The sequence below is a fragment of the Durio zibethinus genome, chromosome 5 (genome assembly GCF_047325235.1).
Source record: "Durio zibethinus cultivar Kanyao isolate XHJ-2024 chromosome 5, ASM4732523v1, whole genome shotgun sequence".
Taxonomy (NCBI): domain Eukaryota; kingdom Viridiplantae; phylum Streptophyta; class Magnoliopsida; order Malvales; family Malvaceae; genus Durio; species Durio zibethinus.
In genome coordinates this window covers 29,267,689-29,290,424 of record NC_143166.1, presented here as the reverse complement: position 1 = coordinate 29,290,424, position 22,736 = coordinate 29,267,689, and the positions used below count along the sequence as shown (strand labels likewise).

General features: G+C 34.1%; 2 protein-coding genes across 16 annotated transcripts; both read right to left on the bottom strand.

Moving 5' to 3' along the window:
• Positions 1–5,052: 5,052 nt before the first annotated feature.
• On the bottom strand, positions 5,053–9,329 carry LOC111282336 (protein TRANSPARENT TESTA 16-like). 2 transcript variants are annotated; one of them, XM_089760982.1, is made up of 8 exons: positions 9,192–9,329; positions 8,681–8,903; positions 7,400–7,466; positions 7,116–7,280; positions 6,852–6,893; positions 6,721–6,762; positions 6,331–6,545; positions 5,053–5,287 (listed from the first exon to the last, which is right to left on the bottom strand). In XM_089760982.1, exons 2-7 carry the CDS (start codon positions 8,866–8,868, stop codon positions 6,348–6,350), a joined length of 702 nt encoding a protein of 233 aa, XP_089617108.1. In that variant the 5' UTR covers positions 8,869–8,903; positions 9,192–9,329; the 3' UTR covers positions 5,053–5,287; positions 6,331–6,347. The 2 variants fall into 2 exon arrangements, with proteins under 2 accessions (XP_089617108.1, XP_022726112.2); XM_022870377.2 differs by lacking the exon at positions 9,192–9,329 and having other exon boundaries at positions 8,681–9,006.
• Positions 9,330–11,988: 2,659 nt separating this feature from the next.
• On the bottom strand, positions 11,989–22,385 carry LOC111282335 (lysine-specific demethylase JMJ26-like). 14 transcript variants are annotated; one of them, XR_016342239.1, is made up of 14 exons: positions 20,887–22,385; positions 20,669–20,787; positions 20,178–20,277; positions 19,940–20,084; positions 19,158–19,221; positions 18,329–19,049; positions 17,506–17,835; positions 15,678–16,178; positions 15,065–15,137; positions 14,891–14,976; positions 13,896–14,015; positions 13,232–13,293; positions 12,911–13,062; positions 12,311–12,451 (listed from the first exon to the last, which is right to left on the bottom strand). XR_016342239.1 is itself a non-coding variant. In XM_089760974.1 (13 exons), exons 1-13 carry the CDS (start codon positions 21,889–21,891, stop codon positions 12,424–12,426), a joined length of 3,354 nt encoding a protein of 1,117 aa, XP_089617100.1. In that variant the 5' UTR covers positions 21,892–22,385; the 3' UTR covers positions 11,989–12,423. The 14 variants fall into 14 exon arrangements, 9 of the variants coding, with proteins under 9 accessions (XP_089617100.1, XP_089617101.1, XP_089617104.1 ...); XR_016342240.1 differs by having other exon boundaries at positions 20,669–20,784; positions 20,887–22,360; XM_089760974.1 differs by lacking the exon at positions 12,911–13,062 and having other exon boundaries at positions 11,989–12,451.
• Between the last annotated feature and the right edge of the window lie 351 nt (positions 22,386–22,736).

The following is a 22,736-nucleotide window of genomic DNA, read 5'->3' as shown; positions in this document are numbered from 1 at the left end:
AACCAAAACGTGGGACATAGGGAGATTGGAAAGTTTGTTTAACAGTGATGTTGTACCAGCCATTATGGCGATGTCACTGTGTTGTATGGGTAGTCAGGACGTACAGATATGGCATTATAACAAAGATGTTAGTACAATGTTAGGAGTGGATACAAACTACTTATTTCTATGAACCTCTAGAATGATGAGATCCAAAGTGACAAAAGTGGAGGCAAGAGTGTACGTGCAATGCAGACATGCAAGGGGCAACGAAAGGGGATATGGAAGGCAAATCTCCCAAATAAGATCAAGGTCATTTGTATGCCAGATGTGTCACGAGATTCTTCCTATATATGCAAACTTGATAAGATGGAGGATTAGGGAGATGGTTACGTATCTGAGATGCTGCCAAAATGAAGAGACGGTAGTGCAGCCATAGTAGAGTGCTCGCATGCAACATAGGTATGGAAGGAAGCAAAATTGGACATGGAAAAGGAAAGACAACAATGGCAAGATACCAATGAGTGGTTGAACATAATAGCAGGGGTGGAGTGTGAAGTGGTGGAAGGGTATTCACCTTAGCCTGGCCCATATAGTCCAGTGGAAACGATGCTATCATAAATGGAATAATGAGAAAATATCAGGATATTACAAAGTTTGCATGCAACTACCTGGAAGAGTATAAACGTGCTCAACAAAGGAAGAGTGAGCAGGGACCCAACCAACAGATAAAGTGGAAAGCACCCTTGGAAAACAATATCAAGATTAATTTTAATGGAGCTTTGGTTTCTACTGGGGAACTGGTGGAATAGGGGTAGTGGCCAGGAATTATATAAGAGAAATTATGGGAGCCATGTGCAAACAAGTGGGAGGCTATCTGGATGCTGCAACAATTAAAGCTTTGGCAGCAATGGAGATAGTGAAATGGGGGCTTGCGATGGGTACCAGTGGATTAAACTTGCAGGAAATGCACAAGTTATCTTAAAACAAATCACACAGGAGGGTAGAAATCTATCTCCGGTTGGGCATATTATAGATTAAGCCAAACTTTCATTACACAACTTTATTGAGTGAAAATGCATGTTTGTTAGGCGTGAAACGAATGCTGTTTCCCATCATATGGCAACGATGACTTTATGACAAAATGAGGCAGTACAATGGGTAGATGATTCTCCAAAAAAATTTATCTGTACTTGCTGAATATGACAAGATGAGCAATGAAGTTTATATTTTATTTTTCAAGCAAAAAGAAAGTCTTACATTTCTTTTAGCATTAAAGACCATTTATTTTTAGCCCTTCCTCGATTATGGTCGCCAGATACAGATGCCAGGCAATAGTCGGCGGTTTGTCTTATTACTAACATAGGTCGAATCCGATTATATGTATGGATTTTAGGTTCAACATGCGGATCGTTTGGGCAGGTTGTTGTTGACCCGTTTTCCTTTATTCCAAACGATATCGTTTTGGATTTCCTATAAAATCTTTTTTACATACTTTTTCTTCATTTTTTTAGATTTTTTTTCTCTTTCTATGTTTTTCTCTCTCTAAACTCTCTCTCCGTTTGATCCGAAAATCAAATAGCTTAGAAACCAACCATCCTCCACCTTAAGCTCCACCGTTTGCCACCTTAGGCCGCCATCCACTGGCTTCAAAATCCTCTCAAATTTTGCCGAATAAATCTTCTTAACACCCTCACTCCTTTTATCATATTTTTTTTCCCAAAAAATTAATCAAACATCCTAAATCTAAAACTAAGAATTCGGATTATTACTACTCAGAAATACCTCCTACCATCGTCCAAATAATCTAATGACCGCTAAAAATTTTTCTGCTCCTCCTTAGTTTAGAAATGCAGAAAAAACCCTAGAAACAAAGGAGTCAGAAACACTAAACTTTATTGCCATCAATTTTTTTGCTTTATACCGGATGATGAAATCGTGTTGTTGTTATTATTATTATTATTATTATTGTGTTTGTCTTCCTTGTATATTGAACTGAAATTTTTTTTGGTGTTTTTGGGTATGGTTGTTGATTTCCTTAATGATTGCTTGATTTGGTTCTTAAGTTTTGTTGGGTTGATTATGGGTTCTTACTGCCGATAGAGTAATTGCTGCTTTTTTTTCTTATTTTATTCAGGGATAAAACACACTTTATATAACAGGTTTCAAAATTAACCCTAAAATTATTTTTAATGTCAATGCTGAATTGGTTTCAAAAGTGGGAGTAGGGGATAACTTTAATTATTTGTACTAAAACTAGTGGTCATACCCACGCTTCGCTGCAAGGTATTAGGAACAATGGGTATGCACTTACGAAAGGGTACTATTTAACTGTAAAAGCAGGTGATACAATAAAGCTAAAGTTAAAACCGCAAACATAAGCAAAAAGTTTTTTACAAAAAATATGCTCCATAGTTAGTTATAAGTCTTAAATAACTCTTAACAAAAGTGGAAGCATCAGTTAAGACTACGGTGGATAAAGAGTTTTACAAAATGGCAACATTAGCTTTTTCATGGTTGGTCGGTGTGATAGATGAAAACATTGAACTTGCAGTATACAACCTTGTAGAATATGCATTGATTGCTAGGATTAAGGTGTTTATCAATGGTGAAACGACGCCAATCACTTGAGAAAGATTTGTTGTCGCTTGTGTAGATGTAATGGATATGCCATTCTTCTAGATCTTTTTTCATGATGTTATCATTGTTGTCAATTGGGAGTTTTGGTTCATGTTCTGGTAGAGTAAGAATGAGATCAACTGGATGGTGTGAAAGATATTGTTTAGCGAATGTTGTAAAGACATGCTATATAAAAAATAACATTGTTATGGATTAGATATATCAATAAGATAAACTAGAGCATTCTATTTTTGTATATCAATAATTCACATTATTAATATGTATAATGAGATTGATTGCAAGCATTGAAGTATAAGGAAGTTTTTTTTTTTATCAAAATATAAAATGTTCAGGCATTTGTTATAGTTAATGTCATTAAAAAAGAGTGAAAGTTGATTGTTTGAGTCTAAATCTGAACTTGACTCTTCAACTTTGTAACTTCAGAATGTGATTGTTGTCACCTTTCTATAAAAAATAAAAATAAAATATTAAATTGTTCATTTTAAGTTATGTCATATATTTTGAGTTATCATGTGAGTCTTAGTAAATAAGATTATACATTTCCTTCTCTGGATGTCAACAGGAGTATGTAGAAAATGACTACAAAGTCATCCAAAAAATAAAAAAGAAATATAAACATTTATTCCACAAACAAATGCAAAAAATATAACTATGCTAAACAGAAAAAACAACAGAGAACAAACCTTATTTAAAAAAAAAAAAAAGATGCAAAAGCAAAAAGGTAACAAACTGTGTAAGAACAGAAGCAGGAATGTAAAAACATAGAATTAACTTCCTATATAAAATTTGTTTTTCCTATTTAACCTTTCAATAAAATTTTTATTACATGAATAACTTGTTATAACATTAATGGACAAGTCACAACAACAATCTCAATCCAACATTTCTATCCCCAAAAATAACTTTCAACTTTTTCTAAAGACAAACAATATATATCCCCAACTTGATCTTTCAAAGGTTATGTACAGTTTTTTTCATTTAACCTTTCAATAAAATTTTTATCACATGCATGAGTTATCATAACACTAATGAACAACTTACAACAACTACATCAATCCAACATTTTATATCCAAAAATAACCTTCAAATATTTGTAAACACATACAACAGTCTCATTTTTTTTATCCCTTAAGCTAACCCTAAATTCTTTTTAAATTCATTGGATAGTTGTCCTTAAATCAACATTTCAAAGTCTACGAGGACAACTTTAATTGTTAATAACCCGTCTTGTCTCTTCCTTAGACACCCAATCAATCCATTACGCTAGGAGATCGATCTAATTTGCAAGTTTTAAAATCAATTTACTTTTTGTATAAAAAATCGATCAATACTTTTTTAAAGGAGATTAATCAATTTTTGTTACTGTAAAATGATTGATCTATAATCCAAGGGAAAAGATTTATTTTTGCAAATTTTGAATTAAAAACTACATTTACACTTTTAAAAATATAGTCATTGTAAATTTTTTGTTTCAAATAAAGACTACGTTTTTACTTACAAAAATGTAATATTTGTATTTTTTTTAATAAAAGATTACGTTTCTACTTTTAAAAACGTAATCTTTGTAAATTTTTTTAATCAAAAGCTATGTTTCTATATACTCAAACATAGTCTTTGTAAAATAGTTTTTTCAATCAAAGACTATGTATCAACTTTCACATTCTACTTTCATAAACGTAGCGATAAACAATTTTTTTTCAATCAAAGACTATATTTCTACTTTCATAAACATAACGATTGTAAATTTTTTAAACACTACATTCAAGCAATGTAAGAACAGAAGCAAGAGTGCAAAAACATATAATTAACTTCCCGTATAAATTTTGTTTTCCCCATTTAACTCTTCAATAAATTTTTTATTACATAAATGACTTGTTATAACTTAATGGACAACTCACATCAACAACCTCAATCCAACATTTTTATCCCTAAAAATAACCTTAAACTCTTTTTAAATATAGATAATATATGTCCTCAAATCAGTATTTCAAAGACTATCAAACAGTTTTTCCCATTTAACCCTTTAAATATTTTTTTATCATGAATGAGTTGTTGTAACACTAATGGACAACTCACAACGACTACCTCAATCCAACATTTTTATGCCCAAAAATAATCTTAAACTCTTTTTAAATACAAACAATATCTGTAAACAAACACAATAATCTCATAATTTTTATCCCCAAATCTAACATTGAATTCTTTTTAAATATATTGAATAGCTGTACCCAAATAAGTGTTTCAAAGACAATGGGACAGTTTTAATTGTTAGTAGAGATAGGTGTGTTATCTCTTTCTCTTAGAAAGTACACCACAGATATTTATTAAAGTTTAACTCTAAAGTTTAACACAGTTGATTGATACAATTACTTTTAATTAGTGTCATCTAGCAAGTTTAGAATTTAAATCTTAACACATGCAACCTCACTTATTCTCGCGCTACAGCCTACTACATAAAAAAAAAAAAAATCAGAAACACACAGAAGGGGTATTAATCTTGAGTTGAAAGTTTAACTTCAGAAACATGAAAGCATAGCACACTCCCAAAACCAAATATATCTGAAAAATGTTTCTAATAGATTTGTGAACATAAGAATTGATTCCAATACTGACTCTGCCAGAGTATACCATCCTCTTAATTTTCATCCAGGAAACTCTTCTCAGAATTCTGCAGAATTGTAATCAACAGGGTACTGTCAAGAGAGTTTCTCATGATGGATACAAGTTGCAAACAACTGAAAAGAGACATGGATTGGATGAATAATATATCACTTGATGCAATTTCTTTAGCAACTTCTATACTAAGGAAGTAAGGATCCATTATGATACTTTCTCATTCAGTCATTTATTTTCTTTACGGAAATAATGTAGTTACAGTTCACTCAGCAATTGCCTGTTTGTCTACTGCTTTGAAGTAGTTCCTACTGGTTTTAAGGTCCAACAAGCCAACTAATTTTGTTGTAATAAACTCTCAACTTGTAGCTTCAGAACACTATGAAAAACTGTTGTATTTGTGAGTTCATTGGTGTAAAATCAAAATTCATAAAATTAGAGAATATGACTTCAAGAGGAGCTTTCCTTTGAACTTATTTCACTCTCACCATATATAGTGTGTAACAAGGTGAATCAAATAGCCATAGGATACAATGGAGCTCTTGTTTGACTTACTTTTTACTAATGAAATCAAACCACTAAAAACTTCCTGATGAGCAGCAAAATCTTATTTCTTATACCTAATGAGCAGCAAAATCTTATTTCTTATAGGTGTTTTTTTGCAAAGAATAATGCATAAGAGACTTAGTCTATTTCATATAAAGTGAAGAAAGGTTTTAGGTCGTGAATAGATTTTTTTTTCATCAAGTACTGTTGGAATGAATTTTATTTCTCTATTCATAAAGGATTTAATCAAGAGTTGTAACCCTTCTATTGTTTATTTGTTCAACTAATTTGTCTATTTGTTGAGTTCATATCTTTTGAAACTCAATAAATGCTCTTGTCAACCTTTTACAAGAGAAAAAACACGTTTTGAAAAGGTCTAATTACTTATGAAACAAAACTAACCATTGTTGTCCAATAGATGCAATTTACACTAGTTTCATACTTAATCGATTTCTTAATTTTTCTTTCATTTTGTTTTGAAGTAAAAACCAGAATTGAGAATACTAGATGCTTGATGTAACAAATATGACGAGTAAATGGTGGTGATTATACCATAGCTGCAATGCTAGCTAGACATTTGAATGTTGAAGGTTAGGCTGCGCAAGCTGGAGCTGATAAGAGTTAAATTGTTGAGGAATGGTTGCAAGCTGAAGCACACTACTAGGTTCTTCATAGAAGGGGAATTGATCCAGAACTTGCTGATGCTCCACTTGCTTAGCTTCTATTCCTTCCTGTTGATACTCTATTGCTGCCTGGTGTTCCTGAATCTGTGTGCATGTCACCAGGAAACCAACTCAAATAGTAATTTTTATCTCCCAAATAATTACATTTCCCTAGCTTTTCCTCTATTTCATCAGAAATTACCATCATGGATGATCCAATAAATTAGTGGTTACACAGATCTATGACAAAAATAAAGTTCCACTCAAATTCTCTACTTACCCATCGGTACATGTTGCTGTTTTCTTCCTGTAGCATTCGCTCCTAGATCATCCAAGTCCAAAATTATTGAATTAGCATCTTAGTTTAATTTGTGAGGGAAATTTTAAAAAAAAAAAGTGTTATTGCATCACCTTTCTACGTAGATTATCCAGCTGTTGTTGCAAGAGCTCATTCTGCAGTATTCCAAAAGAAGAAAATGGCGAAGGATAATATAAAAAAACTACCCAAAGATCAGTTCTCAAGAAAATCTTAAGAAAAGACAATTAGTGCTTCTAAACATTGTTCAACTTGTATCACAAATTGATTCCAGACATCCGTTTAGCTAAATATTCACAGGAAGGTCGATTCTGTATGTGTAGGGAGGGGAGAAAAGTGGGAAATATGATAAACAGTACCTTTCGGTCTCGGACCTTGTTGACAGAGCGTTCAAGTTCTTGTTCAAGTTGATCAAGCTCTTCAATTGGTATAGAGCTCATGTCCTCACCAGTATAGCGTCTCATGCTTAGTTGAAGATGATGGGTTTCTTTCCTCAACTCTGCCAATTCATTGTACAATTGTTCCTATATATGTTGTAAAAAAGATAAAATGAAAGGTTAAGACAAGAAAATTTTCCGAATACCTTGATATACATATAAGCCAAATCAATTTTTTAATGGCCTAATATAATAATTATATATACCCTGTTGTCAAGCTCAGGAATGCAAGTTCCAGTCACCTTCTGATATCTTTCTATGATTTGCTCCATTCTGTGACAATATATATAGCTACGATAGGAATTAGAATTTTTATCCATAAAAGAATGAAAACAAAAAACAAAAAAGCTTCAATATGAAGCATGATAACCGCCCTATATACTTAATAAACCTCGTTCCTGCCTAGATGCTGCCTGATTAGCCATTATTATATTTTTCATTACAAGAAGTTGTTTCTGGGATTTGGTTGCAAAAAGGCTCTACCTCATGGATTTGGCATCCAATTGTTGATCCTCATGTCTAGATGTATAATCATTTAGCATCTAATTCTAATTAAAAAGGTTATAGAAAATGCTTGTCTCTGAGTAAAACTTCGTTCATATCTTTTTAGAGAAGGATATGCATCAGATTAAGAGTTTAAAAAGCCATGGATGTTTTACGCAGGCAGAATTTAAAATTCTATAGTACTACTTATTATATGCATGTTTATGTCTAACACCACTGAATGATGGAAAGGGTACAATTTACGTTACTTATGATTATAAGTTAATTTCATTTTAATCCTTAGAAATCAATAATTGCCAATCAACGATAAATATATATTTGATGCAAACCTGAACTCGGTTTCAATATATATGCAATAAAGACACTGTTGTGGTAGAGGCTAGAGCTAATTTTAATATAGTTTTATACATTTTTAACAGGCCATGCAGTTCTATTATTGAATCTCTCTTGAGGATGCTGTATACTTGAATCTCAGATTCTTGCTTTTTGTAAGAAAAAAAAAAGTTTTATTTTGAAAAATGAGAGAAAAATGAATGTGTATGATATTTCTTGAACAGGAAATTGAAAACCGCTTGATAATTATAACAAAGCTAGACTAATCAGTCAATTATGAAAAGTAGGAAATTATCAGGTAGAGATCAGAAGATTATAAAAACTGAAAGTTAACCATCAGAAAGTTTACTTAGACATGAAAAGAAGCCATGGAAGAAACCCTAGCTAACTAGTTTTTGACAGAAACATGGCAGACGGAGGAGCAACACCACCCAATCTTGGTCCGTCAAATCAATTTCTCAAGCATTTTTTTGCCAAGGTAGAGAGGTCAAACTCAGGTCTCGATCTGAGCAAGTCATCGGATCATGGAAAAAGGGCTAGTTTTGTTCTAAGTAACATATAGATTCATGCAAACGTGCCCTACAGATGAAATGAAAAAAAAAAAAAAAAAAAAAGGAGAAAGGTGATGATGGAATAAGGGATAGAGAGACCTATAAGGCTCACTGCAGTACTGGCACATCTTGCCAGTGCTAGAGAAGATGATGAGCCCAATCTGAGCATCGCAAAGCACAGAAAGCTCGTGGGTCTTCTTCAAAAGCCCTGCTCGCCTCTTTGAAAAGGTTACTTGTCGAGTTGTCCGGTTTTCAATCCTCTTGATCGGTATCTTTCCACGTCCCATAATTACCCCAACAGGTACCTTAATCTTGTCTATCTCTAGTTAGGGAAAGATGAAATCATGGAATTATACTCTTTTTTCACTTCTAAAAACCACAAAAAAGTTGCAAAAGCATTTAGGTCACACAAATAATAATAGAAAAAGAAGAAGAAAAAAAGGGTTTAAAAATGAAAGAGCTCTTAATAAAGAAGTTCAAATATGGGAACTAAAAGCTTCTGCAACCTAAAATAAGAATTTTATATAGTTTTGTAGTTCATAAAAACAGGAAGAGAAGAGAGAAAAAAAAAAAAAAAAGAAAGGAAAGACAAAGATGACTGTGAATTTACCTATTCCTTGCTTGTAAAACTGCAGCTCTTTTGGTGAAGCGTGTAGGAGCAAGGAATTTATTCTATAAGCATGCTACTTTACGTTTTCTATAAACCCCATCTCTATCACCAAAACTACAAAATTGCGCCTATTTCTTTTTTGGTGTTTGATTCTTGCAGTTTTGATCTTGATCTTTAAAACTAAGTTTAATATTCTATTAATAGATTATATGATTATTTATAAATTGCACCTATTTCATTAGAAGTGGATTTACATGTTTAATTAAGATATTCATGAATATCTCCAAAGATTGAAAAACAATAAAATTTGAAGTAAAAAATTTTCTCATATACCTTAAAAAATTCATTAAAATATTATTTTTTTATTTATATATATTATAAGGGAACATTTAAAAAAAAATTTGAATCCACTGGTATATCTCATTTTAAATTCCCATCTATAAGAAAAAATAGAACAAAAAAGAGATCAAAACCAACTGCAAAGGCTCTTCCACTGTGATTTTTAATTTGTTTTTCTTTTTCGTGGAGGACAAATCCCTTAATTGAATCACCCAAAATCAATGTTCCAGACCAGCTAAGGAGGGTTCATTAGTCTCAATGGATCGCCATTCACCACACCAATTTAACAATGATTTCAAGGGCTAGGAGCCAATAGTGGCATTATCAGTAATTTAATTGCGATGAGTATTCCTTTATTGTCCTATGCGGGAACATAGACAAAGGGGTGCTGTGACTCTTAACCACCCTTCTGATCTCATCTGCCAAGCAACCTGAAATTTACTAAATTTAGAAAATTTTTTACAATGTGTAGAAAATCATGGCAATCAGAAAGGGAAATTCAAGAAGGGCGGTCCACCAAAATCCTAAAGACCCCTAATGGGAAACGACAAACTGTAACAATCCCATGATAAAGACTTGGTTTTCATAGTTCATGGTATGGTCATTGAGCATCACAGCAACTTGAGGAAAATTAGAGGCCAAGTGAAAGTGAATTCTTTTACGCTTAAACCTTTCAGATGAAAAGGTCATTAAATACCATCTTTTCCCGACCACCCCCTAAAGCTCTATTTTTGCTGTGAATGGTTCCTTTGAAAGCTCTAATCAAACCCATTTCAGCTGGTCTATATAATAATCCTATTTACTTTTTTGACTGCAAGAAATGAAAATGCAGCAACTATTCACCACACGCGATCTGAAAAAGGATCAAAAGTCATTGCGCTGAAACACCTAACGCTGATGAAATGAACCAGGAAAGTTATCAATATTTGCCTTCTCATTACATAGAAGATGCATTAAAAGTAATGCGAAATAAGGCCTCTTCTCATTTTAATTCCCACCAAATATTTATCGAAGTCATTAATTTGGAGCTGAGAAAAAGCAGCTTCAGTTCAACTGTTCTTTAACTGTGTTTCCGAATTTCGACAGTAATTCCAATGTTTTTTCATATCAAATCCTGAGAATGCATAGACATGTATTACCATATGTTGATACAAAAAGAATAAAATGAAAGAACTCTCCCAAAGAGTAAGCATCGCAGTGATATTAATTTTTTAGTTAGAAATTTGAACAATGCTTGGTTTTCAATGATCTCTTTTTCGGATTCCTGTTGAGCCGATGAGGGTTTTTGTTGTTTAATATGCATTTGTCTCATTCTATTTTTAGTAACAAGCTCTAGCCAGACAATTAATACATATTAGGTTTTCTAAAAGAAGATGCTAAGGCTAGCCATTGGTCCCCCACAGTTTGTCTGCCATTTCATTGCTTGTCATCATCATAATATCCCACTTAGCTCATAAACTGCAGCCACCAGCCATAATCACTGAAACAATTTCCTTCTCCCTCTTTTCAAATCTGTTGAAACCCCAGTCTCCACAGTATGTTGAATACAATTATTTAATTATTTTTAGTAGTAGTATTGAGTGGGGTCTTTCTTTTTTATACGTAATTTGAAATAAAATGTGGAAGACCAGAAGGTTACCCTCTCACAAGTAGGAACTAATGAAGAAAATCGAAATGAGAACACGAGGCCTTACCAAAAATGGGAAGCGTCACAGAAGCGGTTTTAGGTCCACTTCCAGCCCTCATTTAGGGCTCAGATTCACATGGTCTTTGCCATGCATCTAAATTTGCATGATGTTTCATCATGATGACTATCAAATAAAGCAAAAGGGTAGCGCAAAGAGATGGCAACATGCACAAAACCCTGGTAAAGTTTTCTCCTTTTGGGCTTAATCATATGAGATTAATTCCCATTCTGATTGGATTAGTTTGACCAAATTTACTTCTTTTAGAATTAATCTAAAGGCACCACAAAATGCAAATGCATTTTGGTAATCCATTTTTCATAATATTTTCATTCAAAAATTTCATTTCTTTGTAGCTTATTAGTGTGCTTGTAAATCTTGACACCTGTATGAAACTATGAAATAGATTCAACCCATTTTTTTCTGCTTCAAATCAATTACTTCATATGGCTCACCAAGTCAATTGCTTCATGCACAACAGACTTGGTAAAGATGAAATTAACTTGAACCTTTATAAATTTCATGATAGATTGCAGGTTCAAGTCTATCATGATCCTAAAATGAAAAAACCTCCCCTTCCCTGGACTTCATTTTGCCAAAAAAAAAAAAAAAACCTAATTCTTCATTTATATTACCGTCAACTAAACCAAACGAATGTGTGAAACTTTGTTGAGAATTGCAGTCCCAGGTAAAAATGTCCATGCGCTTTTACTTTGAGGAAAAATAACACTGTTCAACTTCAGAAGTCATAACTTTGAAAAACAAAATAAATATCAGTATGAAGAGCAGATCAGTTGCCATTGCCAGAATTCCCTTTGGCGAGTAAAGTCATTACACCAATCTTTCTTAGCCATTTGCAAAATAAAATACAATATGATACCGTGGTGAAAACAGTCAGAATAGCTACAAAAACAGATTGCATTAGGCCTCCATCATTTAGCAATAGCACTTGGACAAAAATACACAACCTACCCGTATCACCAGGCTCCAGCTGAGAGCAGAAAAGGCAAGCAAGATTTTACGGGTATATACACAAAAACAGAAGGCAGTTGATATGTTCTCCATCTGGTTTTTTGGTTATAAGCCATGTCCTACATCTTACTCAATGCTGCAGAAAACCTGGCCATGTTCAAAAAACAGAACTCCAAAATATTTGCCCACTTGAAAAGTGACTATCAGCTAAGAGGATGCAGGAACAAAGTGGCAACTTATTCAGCTTTATTAGCAAGCTCAATCCTGAATCAAACAATTTAACAAATATTTGAGTTAATTCAGCCAATCATCAGGATGCAAAACTTTAAAAGGCAATTTTTAGCATGCGTCAGTAGCATAACAACTACTACATTCTAGAAGTATGCATGAATGTGAATGTAAACAATTTAAATGGAATTCAACCAATTTAGAGTATCTGAATGCATTTTTCTATGGAAAATATAAATAATAAAGCAGAAATAGGATCGCAAAGTAATAAAGGATAGTTTTGACTTTCGAGTACACTTCAGTCACAATTAATAATCCCATCTAGAATAGACGCTCAATTAGTAAATCAATCCAACAAAATTTATCAGTTTCATTTTCATGTCACAAAATAATCAGGTGTAAGGAAGCTAGTGTAAAGGAAAAAAGACATCAGATGTAGGGTGTGTAGAAAAAAGTTGAAGGGTTTCGAGCAGCTAGAAAATTTAATCAACCCACCGTCCCCGATATATGATGCAGATGAATGCAAGATCATGAAACAGGTATTGAAGGTGCCACTGCTTGAAACCAATTGCAAGATATTGCTTTTGTTCTCTTCTCACATTAAAAATGCATTTAAGGACCAACATTTCGCATTTACTTCCCAAACTCTAAAGTGAAGCAGAATCATAAAGAAGCAAATTCAGGATCATATCTTATCATCATTTCAGGGAAAAAAAGTTACTGCAATTATATAAAAGAAAGTTTCAGAGTAAATAAAATAACATAGTACTAATATTCAGAACCAAACACCATATGCAAGCATCTGAAGTGCCTCACTTTGCATTTGGATCCAAGTCCTTCACAGCCTGACACACTGCATGTACAATCATTTTCTTCACCTGTTACAAATGGCAGTTATAGAAAAACAGCATTCAAAAATTTAATAAACTCAAGTGTTTGCAGATACTTTAAAAAAAGAAAAGCTCAAATTTTGAAACTTCTGGATGACATGCCAAACTCCTAACCACTTGTTTAGCGGTGCATCAACCTCAATCAAACTCAAATAACCACATAATGAAATGAAATGTGCAAAGGGCAACGTCAGCAACAACTATCAACAAATATTGCAGATAGGTGAAAAAATCAGGTACAAGCCAATTCAAGGACCATAACTCACAAGGAGAGCCAAAACAGATTGGAATTATTGAAGTGCCAGAGGAGGAAGGAATAGAGTCAAACAGTGCAAATCATGTTTTATCATCATGATTTGGTGAGAGCAAATGCAATAGGTCTATGTAACAATGATCCATGATAATGTTAAATGTGGAACACACTAGAGTAGGTATAATATTCAATCATCTAGACGACTGAAAGTCTCTTAAGGGCAAGATACCAGTAAAGCTACCCACTGCCCCTCTCATAATAAAGGGCTACAAGAAATACAGAGTGAAATTATAGCATCAACATTCTAATAATGCTCAAGAACCATATATGCACATACCTCCAATTTATCCTCTTTTGCCCTATGATCATGAGGAAGTACACGGAATTCTTCAGTCAAGCGAATACACTCACCAATATTTTCAGGTGAAACAAAATCAAGAGCAACCTTTATGCATGACTGTCGATCATAAAGATAAAGGTAAGAGCATCAGAGAAATAAGCCTATGCATATTGAATCACCAGTACAAGAAATCAACTTTATGCATGGTTGCTAATAGAAGGAAACTTACAGCATTATTTGTTTTTACTGGACAAAGCCATTATGACTGGTGAGCAAAGTTCAAAAATTCTTGGTTGGCAATTAAGGTTTTTAACACAGAATGTATGACCAAATGTAAAAGAATCTATCAAGGATATCAGACAAGACACCAAGAAAATAAAAGTACTTTGAAGTTTCAGAAAAGCCCAATATTGCTTCCTTATTGATATATCAAACCACTCACAAACATCTCAGATCTAGACACAGTTCAAATTGATTAGAGAGCAGGATTCATAATCTTTCTATAATCACTATGTTAATGATTACAATTATTTGCACCAAGGAAACTTAATTGAGACATCATACACAGTTACAGAAGAAAAATGGGATATCAATGAGAAAGAAAGAACTACATAAAGATTGTTTAAATTTGCAAACTGCAACTTTAGGTGATTTTAAGATGATAATTTGAAGTAGAACTTAATTGCTTCTCAAACTGCAAAAGCATATGCTAGATGAGAGGCATGCCAATAAAAACATTAAAGACGCTATCCAAGTTGGCAATCCCTTTTCCTTGAATGTCTCAATGGAATTTTACGTGCCCTTTGCTTACACATTTAAAATATATATATATATATATATGAATGTATGTATGTATACCCATACCTATAATTCTAGACATCATATTCAAGAGATTTGGTTCACACGTAAAATGACATTAATGTTGAAAACACAAGAGACATAATATTTTCAAACAAAAGCATGGCAAAAGATTGCAACAACAAATTTGTTACCTTAATGTTCCGGACTTGATGAGGGCACCCTGCAGGTATAAAAACAGCCTCCCCAAGTTTCTGAACAAAAGTCCATGGTTCGATTCCTGCATGCCAGCATTTTATATAACCATAATCACAGACTGACGTTTTGTATGACTGGTCCAATAATATGTACCATACACTTTAACATACCATATTCCTTCTTAAGCTTTGCCTTATGATCCATAGTCAGAAAAAAGGACTGATCATGTATAGGGTGAAAAACCTATATGACCAAGAGACAATAAATTGTATAGTATAAATGACTAATCAAAGTAAGAATCAATTGCCTAAAACTTTTAATGCATTAAAGTTTAGAGCATATAAATATGCTAACAAATAGTCCAAATTCAAAAGTCCTCTCTGTGAATTCCCATTTGATTATAATCTTTACCCAGCTCAATAAGGACTGTAGATGAGATGTGGAAGGAGTCACCAATTTCTCCAACTATTGTTACTTTAGATTCCACTGCCTTTCTTGTATAGTGTGCACACACTAACACTGAAAAAAAAACCCCATTTCTTTCATTGAGCCAAGGAACCGTAATAGGCACATCTTGAAAAATTGATATCCATCTTTTTGCTACAGCTTTGAGATTAGTTCATTTTTAAAAATGGTGAAAAGAAAAACACGGGGTTATAATCATTTACAAGGATCCAACTAAAAGAAAGTATTGCAACTCCATTACTGACTATATCATCAATTCAATAATAAACAAAACAAAACAAAAAGCTCCAGGCGCAATATATAATTTAGAAAAGTTACCTGTGATACTGGGCAACAATGAACATATCTAAACTCCCTAAAGTGCTTTTCAAGGTAATCCTGCAGCTTTGGAATATCTTGCCTCCGGAATATGTCCCAGATAGCACCTCCCTCAACAGTTTCCACCTCTTCAAACTTATTCCCAAAAGTTTCAGATGATCTGCCATTATCCATGCATTCTTCTTGATCAACTTTTTCATTCCTACTTTCTTCCATTTCAAATTTCCTCACCCAAGTACTGCCATTCAGGCTAGAATAACCATCCTGACCTTGTTGTTCAACAATAGCTTCACCTTTTTGTTCGGCACCTATATCATTAGACTGCCTGTTGCAGGTAGAGGTATCAAAAGACCCATCGCCAGGCTTGTTCCCAACAACCTTTGAACTCATTCCAAAAAGTTCCTGCTGGTCTTGCACATGGTGCTTTTGTTTTAACTTGGCAATGCTAGTAAGCTGTTCAGGTGTAAGCTTCACCTCAGCAGTGTGTGTCAAAACATTCACCTAAATAGAAATTTCAAAACAAACAAACAAACTTTAGGAACTAGCAAATGACAAAAACCACAAAAGTTTTAGTTTGATATTTCACAGCATAGGCGGAGGGGCAAACAGAACCACAGCCACAACTGACTTCAGTCTGCTTGGATGGCAACATAAGCTCATTTTTCTACATTTAATGAAGAACAGATACTTAAATAGCACCTGATGTACTGAAGGCAGAAATAATAAAAGCTTAAGGCATATAAGTTTTGAACCCAAATACATTCTTTTAGTTATTAGGGGAAGTGGGCATTTGAATTTGAGACATCCACTGCAAAGAGATGTGGCTAAACCAACTGGGATGTGACTAGCCACACCTACAAATGTAGATATCTTGGTATGTTTAGACATACCAATTGAGCTATGTTAGCAAATGTAGCAACACCTCATTAGCCAAAAATTAATACAGGACTCAATACCCACACATGATTAATTGATCTGACCCCTGATTTATAACTTATAACATCCCAAAGTCTACCTACTAGTTTTTGCAGTCATTTTTGTCAATGCAATGTCCTTACAACCCACACAACCACTGCCCCAAAGATGAAAAAGGAAAAGGCAAAAATTAAGGAGATAAGCAACATAAACAGCTTGAATAAATCACTGCAGAAGAACTTATGCTGGTGCTGTTATTTCTTTGAAAGGCATAGAAGGAACAGGAATTGTTTAAGAATTAAGCATCAAACATGAACAAGTAAAGACAAGATCTAATCCAAACATGAACAAGTAAAGACAAGATCTAATCCAACCATAGAACTAAAAGAATAAGCTATCATTAAAAGCTGCATAATTTCCTTTTTGAATACTTTTTGATATTATACTTTGGACCAACAAAATAAACTGATGTGATAATAGCCTCTGATTCAAACTGTGTCAAAGTTACTGGTTACTACAACTAAAAGACACATATGTACTATGAGATAGCATTAGAAAAGCAGTTATGTGATCCATTTTACCTGTTCAACTTTATGATAATTACCACAAACATTAGTTTCATTGCTCAATAAAACTTATAAAATTCCGGTACATATGTGCATTTATATACTTGAACAAAAACAGGTACAAGCATGAAAGTTCACTAGTTTTGATACCGAACTTAAATCTCATTGACACATGATTATATAGGTATATCAATAACTCATAAAAAAAAAAAAAGTAGGTACAAAAAGAAAAAGTTCCTTCCAATAATCCAACCTAATAAAAATTATTTATTCCAACTGAATAAATAATCTATTTACTAGCATTAAAGTTCTTACTAAAAAATAAAGGAAAAACTGAGAGCATATACCGCATCAGATATATCACAGTGAAGCCTCGTTATGGAGTCCCCACGCCCTAGCTCTTGAGCAACTCCATATGCAATATATGACTTTGGCCCCATATCTGGCTTTAGAGATTTCTCTGGCAATTTGGTAGCAATATTAAGAAGCCCACTTCGAGGAAGCGTATATTCTTTAAAAGGCAAAGAACAAAGAAATTCAGCATGATGACGTGGAAGGAGCTTCTCAAACTCATTAGATGGAGGCCAATCTTTCAGCTTCAGTATCTGGGGCCATGATTCTATATCAAAACGACCATCTGCATAACCTTTAAAGAATTGGTGAATATTGACCACTACCTACATTTTCACCAACAGTGCTGATTTTAGAACCACGGTAATCCAGCCAACAAGCAATTGAGAAAAGACAAGCATACGTCACTATACATGCCGAAATTCCAGGAAGATGAGATGCTAAAATAGAAATGATATTACAATAGCAAAAAAAATAAATATGGAATATTATTCCATTCTCTTTTGCTTCACGTTACAAAAGATATTGAGATGTGGACATATCTGTACTCTATAGGATACTAAATTATAAACAACCACAAGTAATAAAGAAAAAAGCTATTTTTCAACCACGGCAGCTTTAGTTAAAACATATTATAATAACAGTCATTTGCAGTGAGGTCAAAGACTAATTTGACTTCTGCAGTACTCTGTTGACTCACAAACATTGGTAAAATAAACAGTATATAATCAAGTAGAGCATCATATGCTAATAATAAGAACTACTACAGTCGATAACCAAACTGAACTCAGACCAATCTAAGCAATGAAGTGCCTTAACTTCCAACTGTTGGTCATGTTTAGTATTTGTAACCTGACGAAAAGCACGCCACATAACCATTGGCTCCCAGCTCAAACCAGATGTATTCTCTAATACATTGCTGACAATTACAGGCTCACCATTAGCCCAGTGCCTTTGGAAATGTTTCAAATCTCCACACTGAATGTCTTTAGCTTTTGGACAATATAAATAGTTGTCAATGGTACCTTCTCGAGATGCTGCTTTCCTTAAATTATTATTGCCAATGTCAACTTCTCCCACTGAATTGTAACAAGGGCACTGTTGGTTAGAAAATTCAAGAACATGCTCAAGATTGAGAGCTTTGGCTATTTCCTCAGCCTTTTCTGTTAACTCAACAACAGCATGTTCTGTAAACATACACCTTACCTCCAAAAGGCCATTACCACACCCACCAAAATCCTTCGGGGGGCAAGGAATGCTACCATTTTCATTTGCCTTCCACCCAGAAGTTGCAGCATTATGTTCTTTAGAGTTATTTTCCTCAGGGAAATCCTCTAGATTCCCCACTCCTGAAGACATAGAGCACTGAAGTTTTCCATGCAAGTAATTGAGACCCCTATCAGCATATTCCACAATTACTTCCTTTTGTCCACCCTGCAAATGGCCATCACGGATTTCACGGCAACATGTAAGGCAGAGATCATAGTTACAGTTTGGACAGCTTCTATGAAAGTCAACAATTGATGTTCTGCAGTTGTTACTGCAAAAACATGCCTAGGCATCAGTAACTTTGTAAAAATGTCCAAACAATGAACAAAATGATCCTCACTTTAATCACACCATCAGAACAATAACAATAAGAACCTACCAATATACACGCTCGTCATAGGGACAAGGTGCCTGCTTAAGCTGTATTTCTTCTGGAAGCAGCCCTACTCATCCAATAAATAAGTTTTAAAAGTGAATTATTACAAAAACAATCATAAATAACAACATTCTAACATGCTACGTACATATTAGGATAACAAGAAGTTTGTAGTCCTGAACATTGGTTTATTATTATTTTTTTATATTGATCGGGCCCAAGAAATCACATTTTGGAGAAATGATGGTAGCATAAATGATCCTTAATGAACCAACCAGTATACTTCCATAAAATTAAGGTGAAATTAATATTGTAATGAGTAATGATGGTTCAAAACTTTCATATGATGCCCTAATTTACTAAAGACAGAAGAGTAGGTTTAAAAGGTCCCTTCCATGAAGTTGCCTCAGTGGCAGGTCAAGAACAGTCAAAACTAACTTGCCATACCAACAAGAAGCCAATTCAAAATTTTTTCCATCTTAAGAATAAATTCTGCCAGACGTCTGGAATTTTCTTTTCAAGCTTCTTCCCTATAAAGAAATAGATAGCAAGCTCCAAACAAAACAAACAGCCATCTTTAGTATCTACTTCCACAAGAGAAACGGAATTTCAACATTATTTTTAGGATCCTTCTCTTAATGGAATCTAATGGTTATTTTTAAAAGATGAATTTCAAAATTAAATTATTGCGTTGTTATCATGCCTCCACATTAGACCCCAGTTAGTTAGCACAGAGAACATCAATAAGTTTGCACAAAAACATGTTCACATAGATATTTACATACCTTGAATTTTTGCCTCAATGGCCACCTCCTTCATTTGTTCTTGACTAAATTGTTTAATGTATGGAAGAAGTGTCTGAAGCAAGTATCTAGAGTGCTGAACTTTTTCATCATCACTGAACTCCAAATGTAGTGTCTTTCCCAATTTCTACAACTCATCAAAAAATGCAATATCATGAATCAAGTATGACATAATATATGCATCAAATGGAGCAGTAAAGCCCTGAATTTCAGAACTAACTTTGAGAAGGCCAGTCATGCGCAAGCATGCCTTGCAATTGCAATTATCCCGACAAAATGGGCAGGCATCAGCAATTGCCTCCTCTGACATCTTGGGATACCTAGTCCCAGAAAGACAAAATAAATAATCAGTTAAAAGGGAAACAATAACATATTCACTTATGATTAAGATGAAAACAAACAATAATGTATTCACTTATGATTAAGATGAAAACAAACAGAGAGAAAAGCAGCAAAGTTCATGAGTAATTGCTAACTACATGCAATTCAAACCAGAAGCAATGCACATACATTTTGATAGAAACCAGTCTTGATAAAAGAAATTTAGAACATCGATTGTCAGCAACAGATAAATCTTAAGTAGTTAACAAAAGCAGTATTTTAAGCCAAATTTCATGAGATAAAATGCAAATTAACAGGAAAGAATCAAATCAATGAAGACATTATTTTTTAAGGATAGAGTTGACAAAGTTAATGCTCCGAAAAGTGTACCAATTGGTTAAGCAGGGGATGCAATATCGTTTCCGCTTGCAAAGCTTGCACCTCACAACCCTGCCTTTATCATTCCTCTTGCACTGATGGCAAGTTAATGACTCTTCAGGAATCCACTGCTGAAAGCAAAAAAGAAGCATAGCAACACTTCAGTTCATCATTCAATACGAAAAACACATCATGACATTAATGCAACAATAAAAAAGCATAATTTTTACCTTAGCATCCTTCTTTTTCTTCGAATCTGGCACAGGCTCTTCTTCTTTCTTGGAAACTCTTGAGGGTCTAAGAAAAGATTTTGACTTAGTGTTAATTCCCAATGACTCCACCTCTTGTTTTTCCGAACTTTCACCATTTCCTACAACTTCTTTATTTATCTTCTTTCCATCCCTCTTTGCCCCTCTTTGACTCCTCTTTTTTCCATCATCTACACATAAATCAGCGCCTTGCTCTTCTTTACCTACCTCCTCTACATCTTTCCCTTCATTGCCTTCACTCTCGGAAACTTGTTTTCTTGGCCTACCCCTTCTTCCTCGCTTCTTTGCAGGTATCCCATTATCTCCATACCCATTATAACCATCTTCTTGACCTTCAGATTTAACAACTTTCCTTTTCTTCCTACCGTTTCGTCCACGCTTCCTTGCCAAAGGCCATTCATATTCATCTTCTTGAACATCAACATAACTAACCTTCTTAGCAACTGCTCTCAGTCTCCTCTTGGAAACATCCCCACTATTTCCTTGCACATTACCAGCAGCACCCAAATCAACTTTCTCTTTCCTACTAGCTCCATCTTCTCCATTTGATACCTCTAGATTCTCAACAGAAATCACCCTTTTCTTACCTTTAAGTTGAACCCCATTTTCATCCAATTTCTCCCCACCTTCTTCCCCTTTCTCAGCCACAAAATCCAAACTTCCTTCCACATTTCCCTCTTCCACAATCTCCTTTTTGCCCCTTTTCGAAGAAACTGTCTCTTGCTTCTTTCTACCTCTTTTATTAGGCTTCTTTAAAGCAGCCCCTTCATCTTCCCCTTTCAAATCCCCACTTTTCTTCTCCTTCCCTTCAATTCCCTTCTCTTTTCCTTCCACTTTCCCAGCTTTCTCTCCACCCATATCACTATTTTCCTCCTCTTGTTCCTCCCCATTTCTCCCTTCAACTTGCTTCGCAGCAAAACCGCAATTTTCTTTACTTCCCATAACTTCAACGTCGCTTGGCGACATTCCTTCGAAGATTCCGGGCGCTCTCTCCGGTTTCAGCCTCTTCCTTGGATAAGCAGCATAGAGCTTTAAAAACTCGCGTTGTCCTCCAATAATAGAAAGGTTCAAGATATGAAATGGTAGTACTAGGGTTTGATTTTTAAATGTGGGTTAAAACTTAAAGTCATGACAAATCAAAATTTGGGAGGGAAATCAAAATTCTTTGAGTGGTTTGATGTGAAATGAAGTGATGCTATTTGGAAACAAGTTGGATGTTGTGTTGGCGCAGTGTTCGAAAAATGGGAAACCAGTCAATCAGCTGGAAATTGGGAACTGAGTTTTGGACTTAAAGGTTGGATAGGGTAACAATTTCTGCCTTTCTGTTATATTTGCAACTCTGGGTGTTGGAGTTCAGACCAGACAGACATTAAAAAAGGTTTGAAACTGGGATTTGGAAGTGAAACAGTAAATTTCGACCGTAAAAGCCTTTTCTTTTTGTAGAAAAAAATTTCAGATTTGAACATCAAACCTATTAAAAGTCACCTTTAAGAGAGCATGAGCCGATTGCACTGAACTGAGGTTCCACGTGTGGCGTGTAAAAATATCAATACAGCAAGAGCCGAATTATCCGGACACTGTCCAATGTCCCGCCATGTCAGATTGTACAATTGTGAACTGCATTGTACTTTACCTTGAGCTTAAGACTGAACAGCTGAAATAAATAAAATTTCTCACGTGAACTAATAATACGTATTTTTAAAATGATTTATTTAATTATTAATTTTTTTAATTTAATTATTTAAATTTAAATAAATATTTTTATCATTTAACTTTTAATTTTTAAAATATGATAATATGACAGTACCACA

Bases quoted from the DNA above. Each gene is read 5' to 3' on its own strand.
- LOC111282336 (XM_089760982.1), bottom strand. From the start codon at position 8,868: ATGGGACGTGGAAAGATACCGATCAAGAGGATTGAAAACCGGACAACT. The intron at 7,467-8,680 runs GTCTCTCTATCC...ATATTGTCACAG, and splicing joins TACTGCAGTGAGCCTTATAG to AATGGAGCAAATCATAGAAA. The intron at 6,546-6,720 runs GTAAGTAGAGAA...ACATGCACACAG, and splicing joins ACAGCAACATGTACCGATGG to ATTCAGGAACACCAGGCAGC.
- LOC111282335 (XM_089760973.1), bottom strand. From the start codon at position 21,891: ATGTCGCCAAGCGACGTTGAAGTTATGGGAAGTAAAGAAAATTGCGGT. The intron at 17,836-18,328 runs GTTAAGGCACTT...GTGAAAATGTAG, and splicing joins AACATGACCAACAGTTGGAA to GTAGTGGTCAATATTCACCA. The intron at 14,016-14,890 runs GTAACAAATTTG...TATGATCGACAG, and splicing joins ATCAAGTCCGGAACATTAAG to TCATGCATAAAGGTTGCTCT.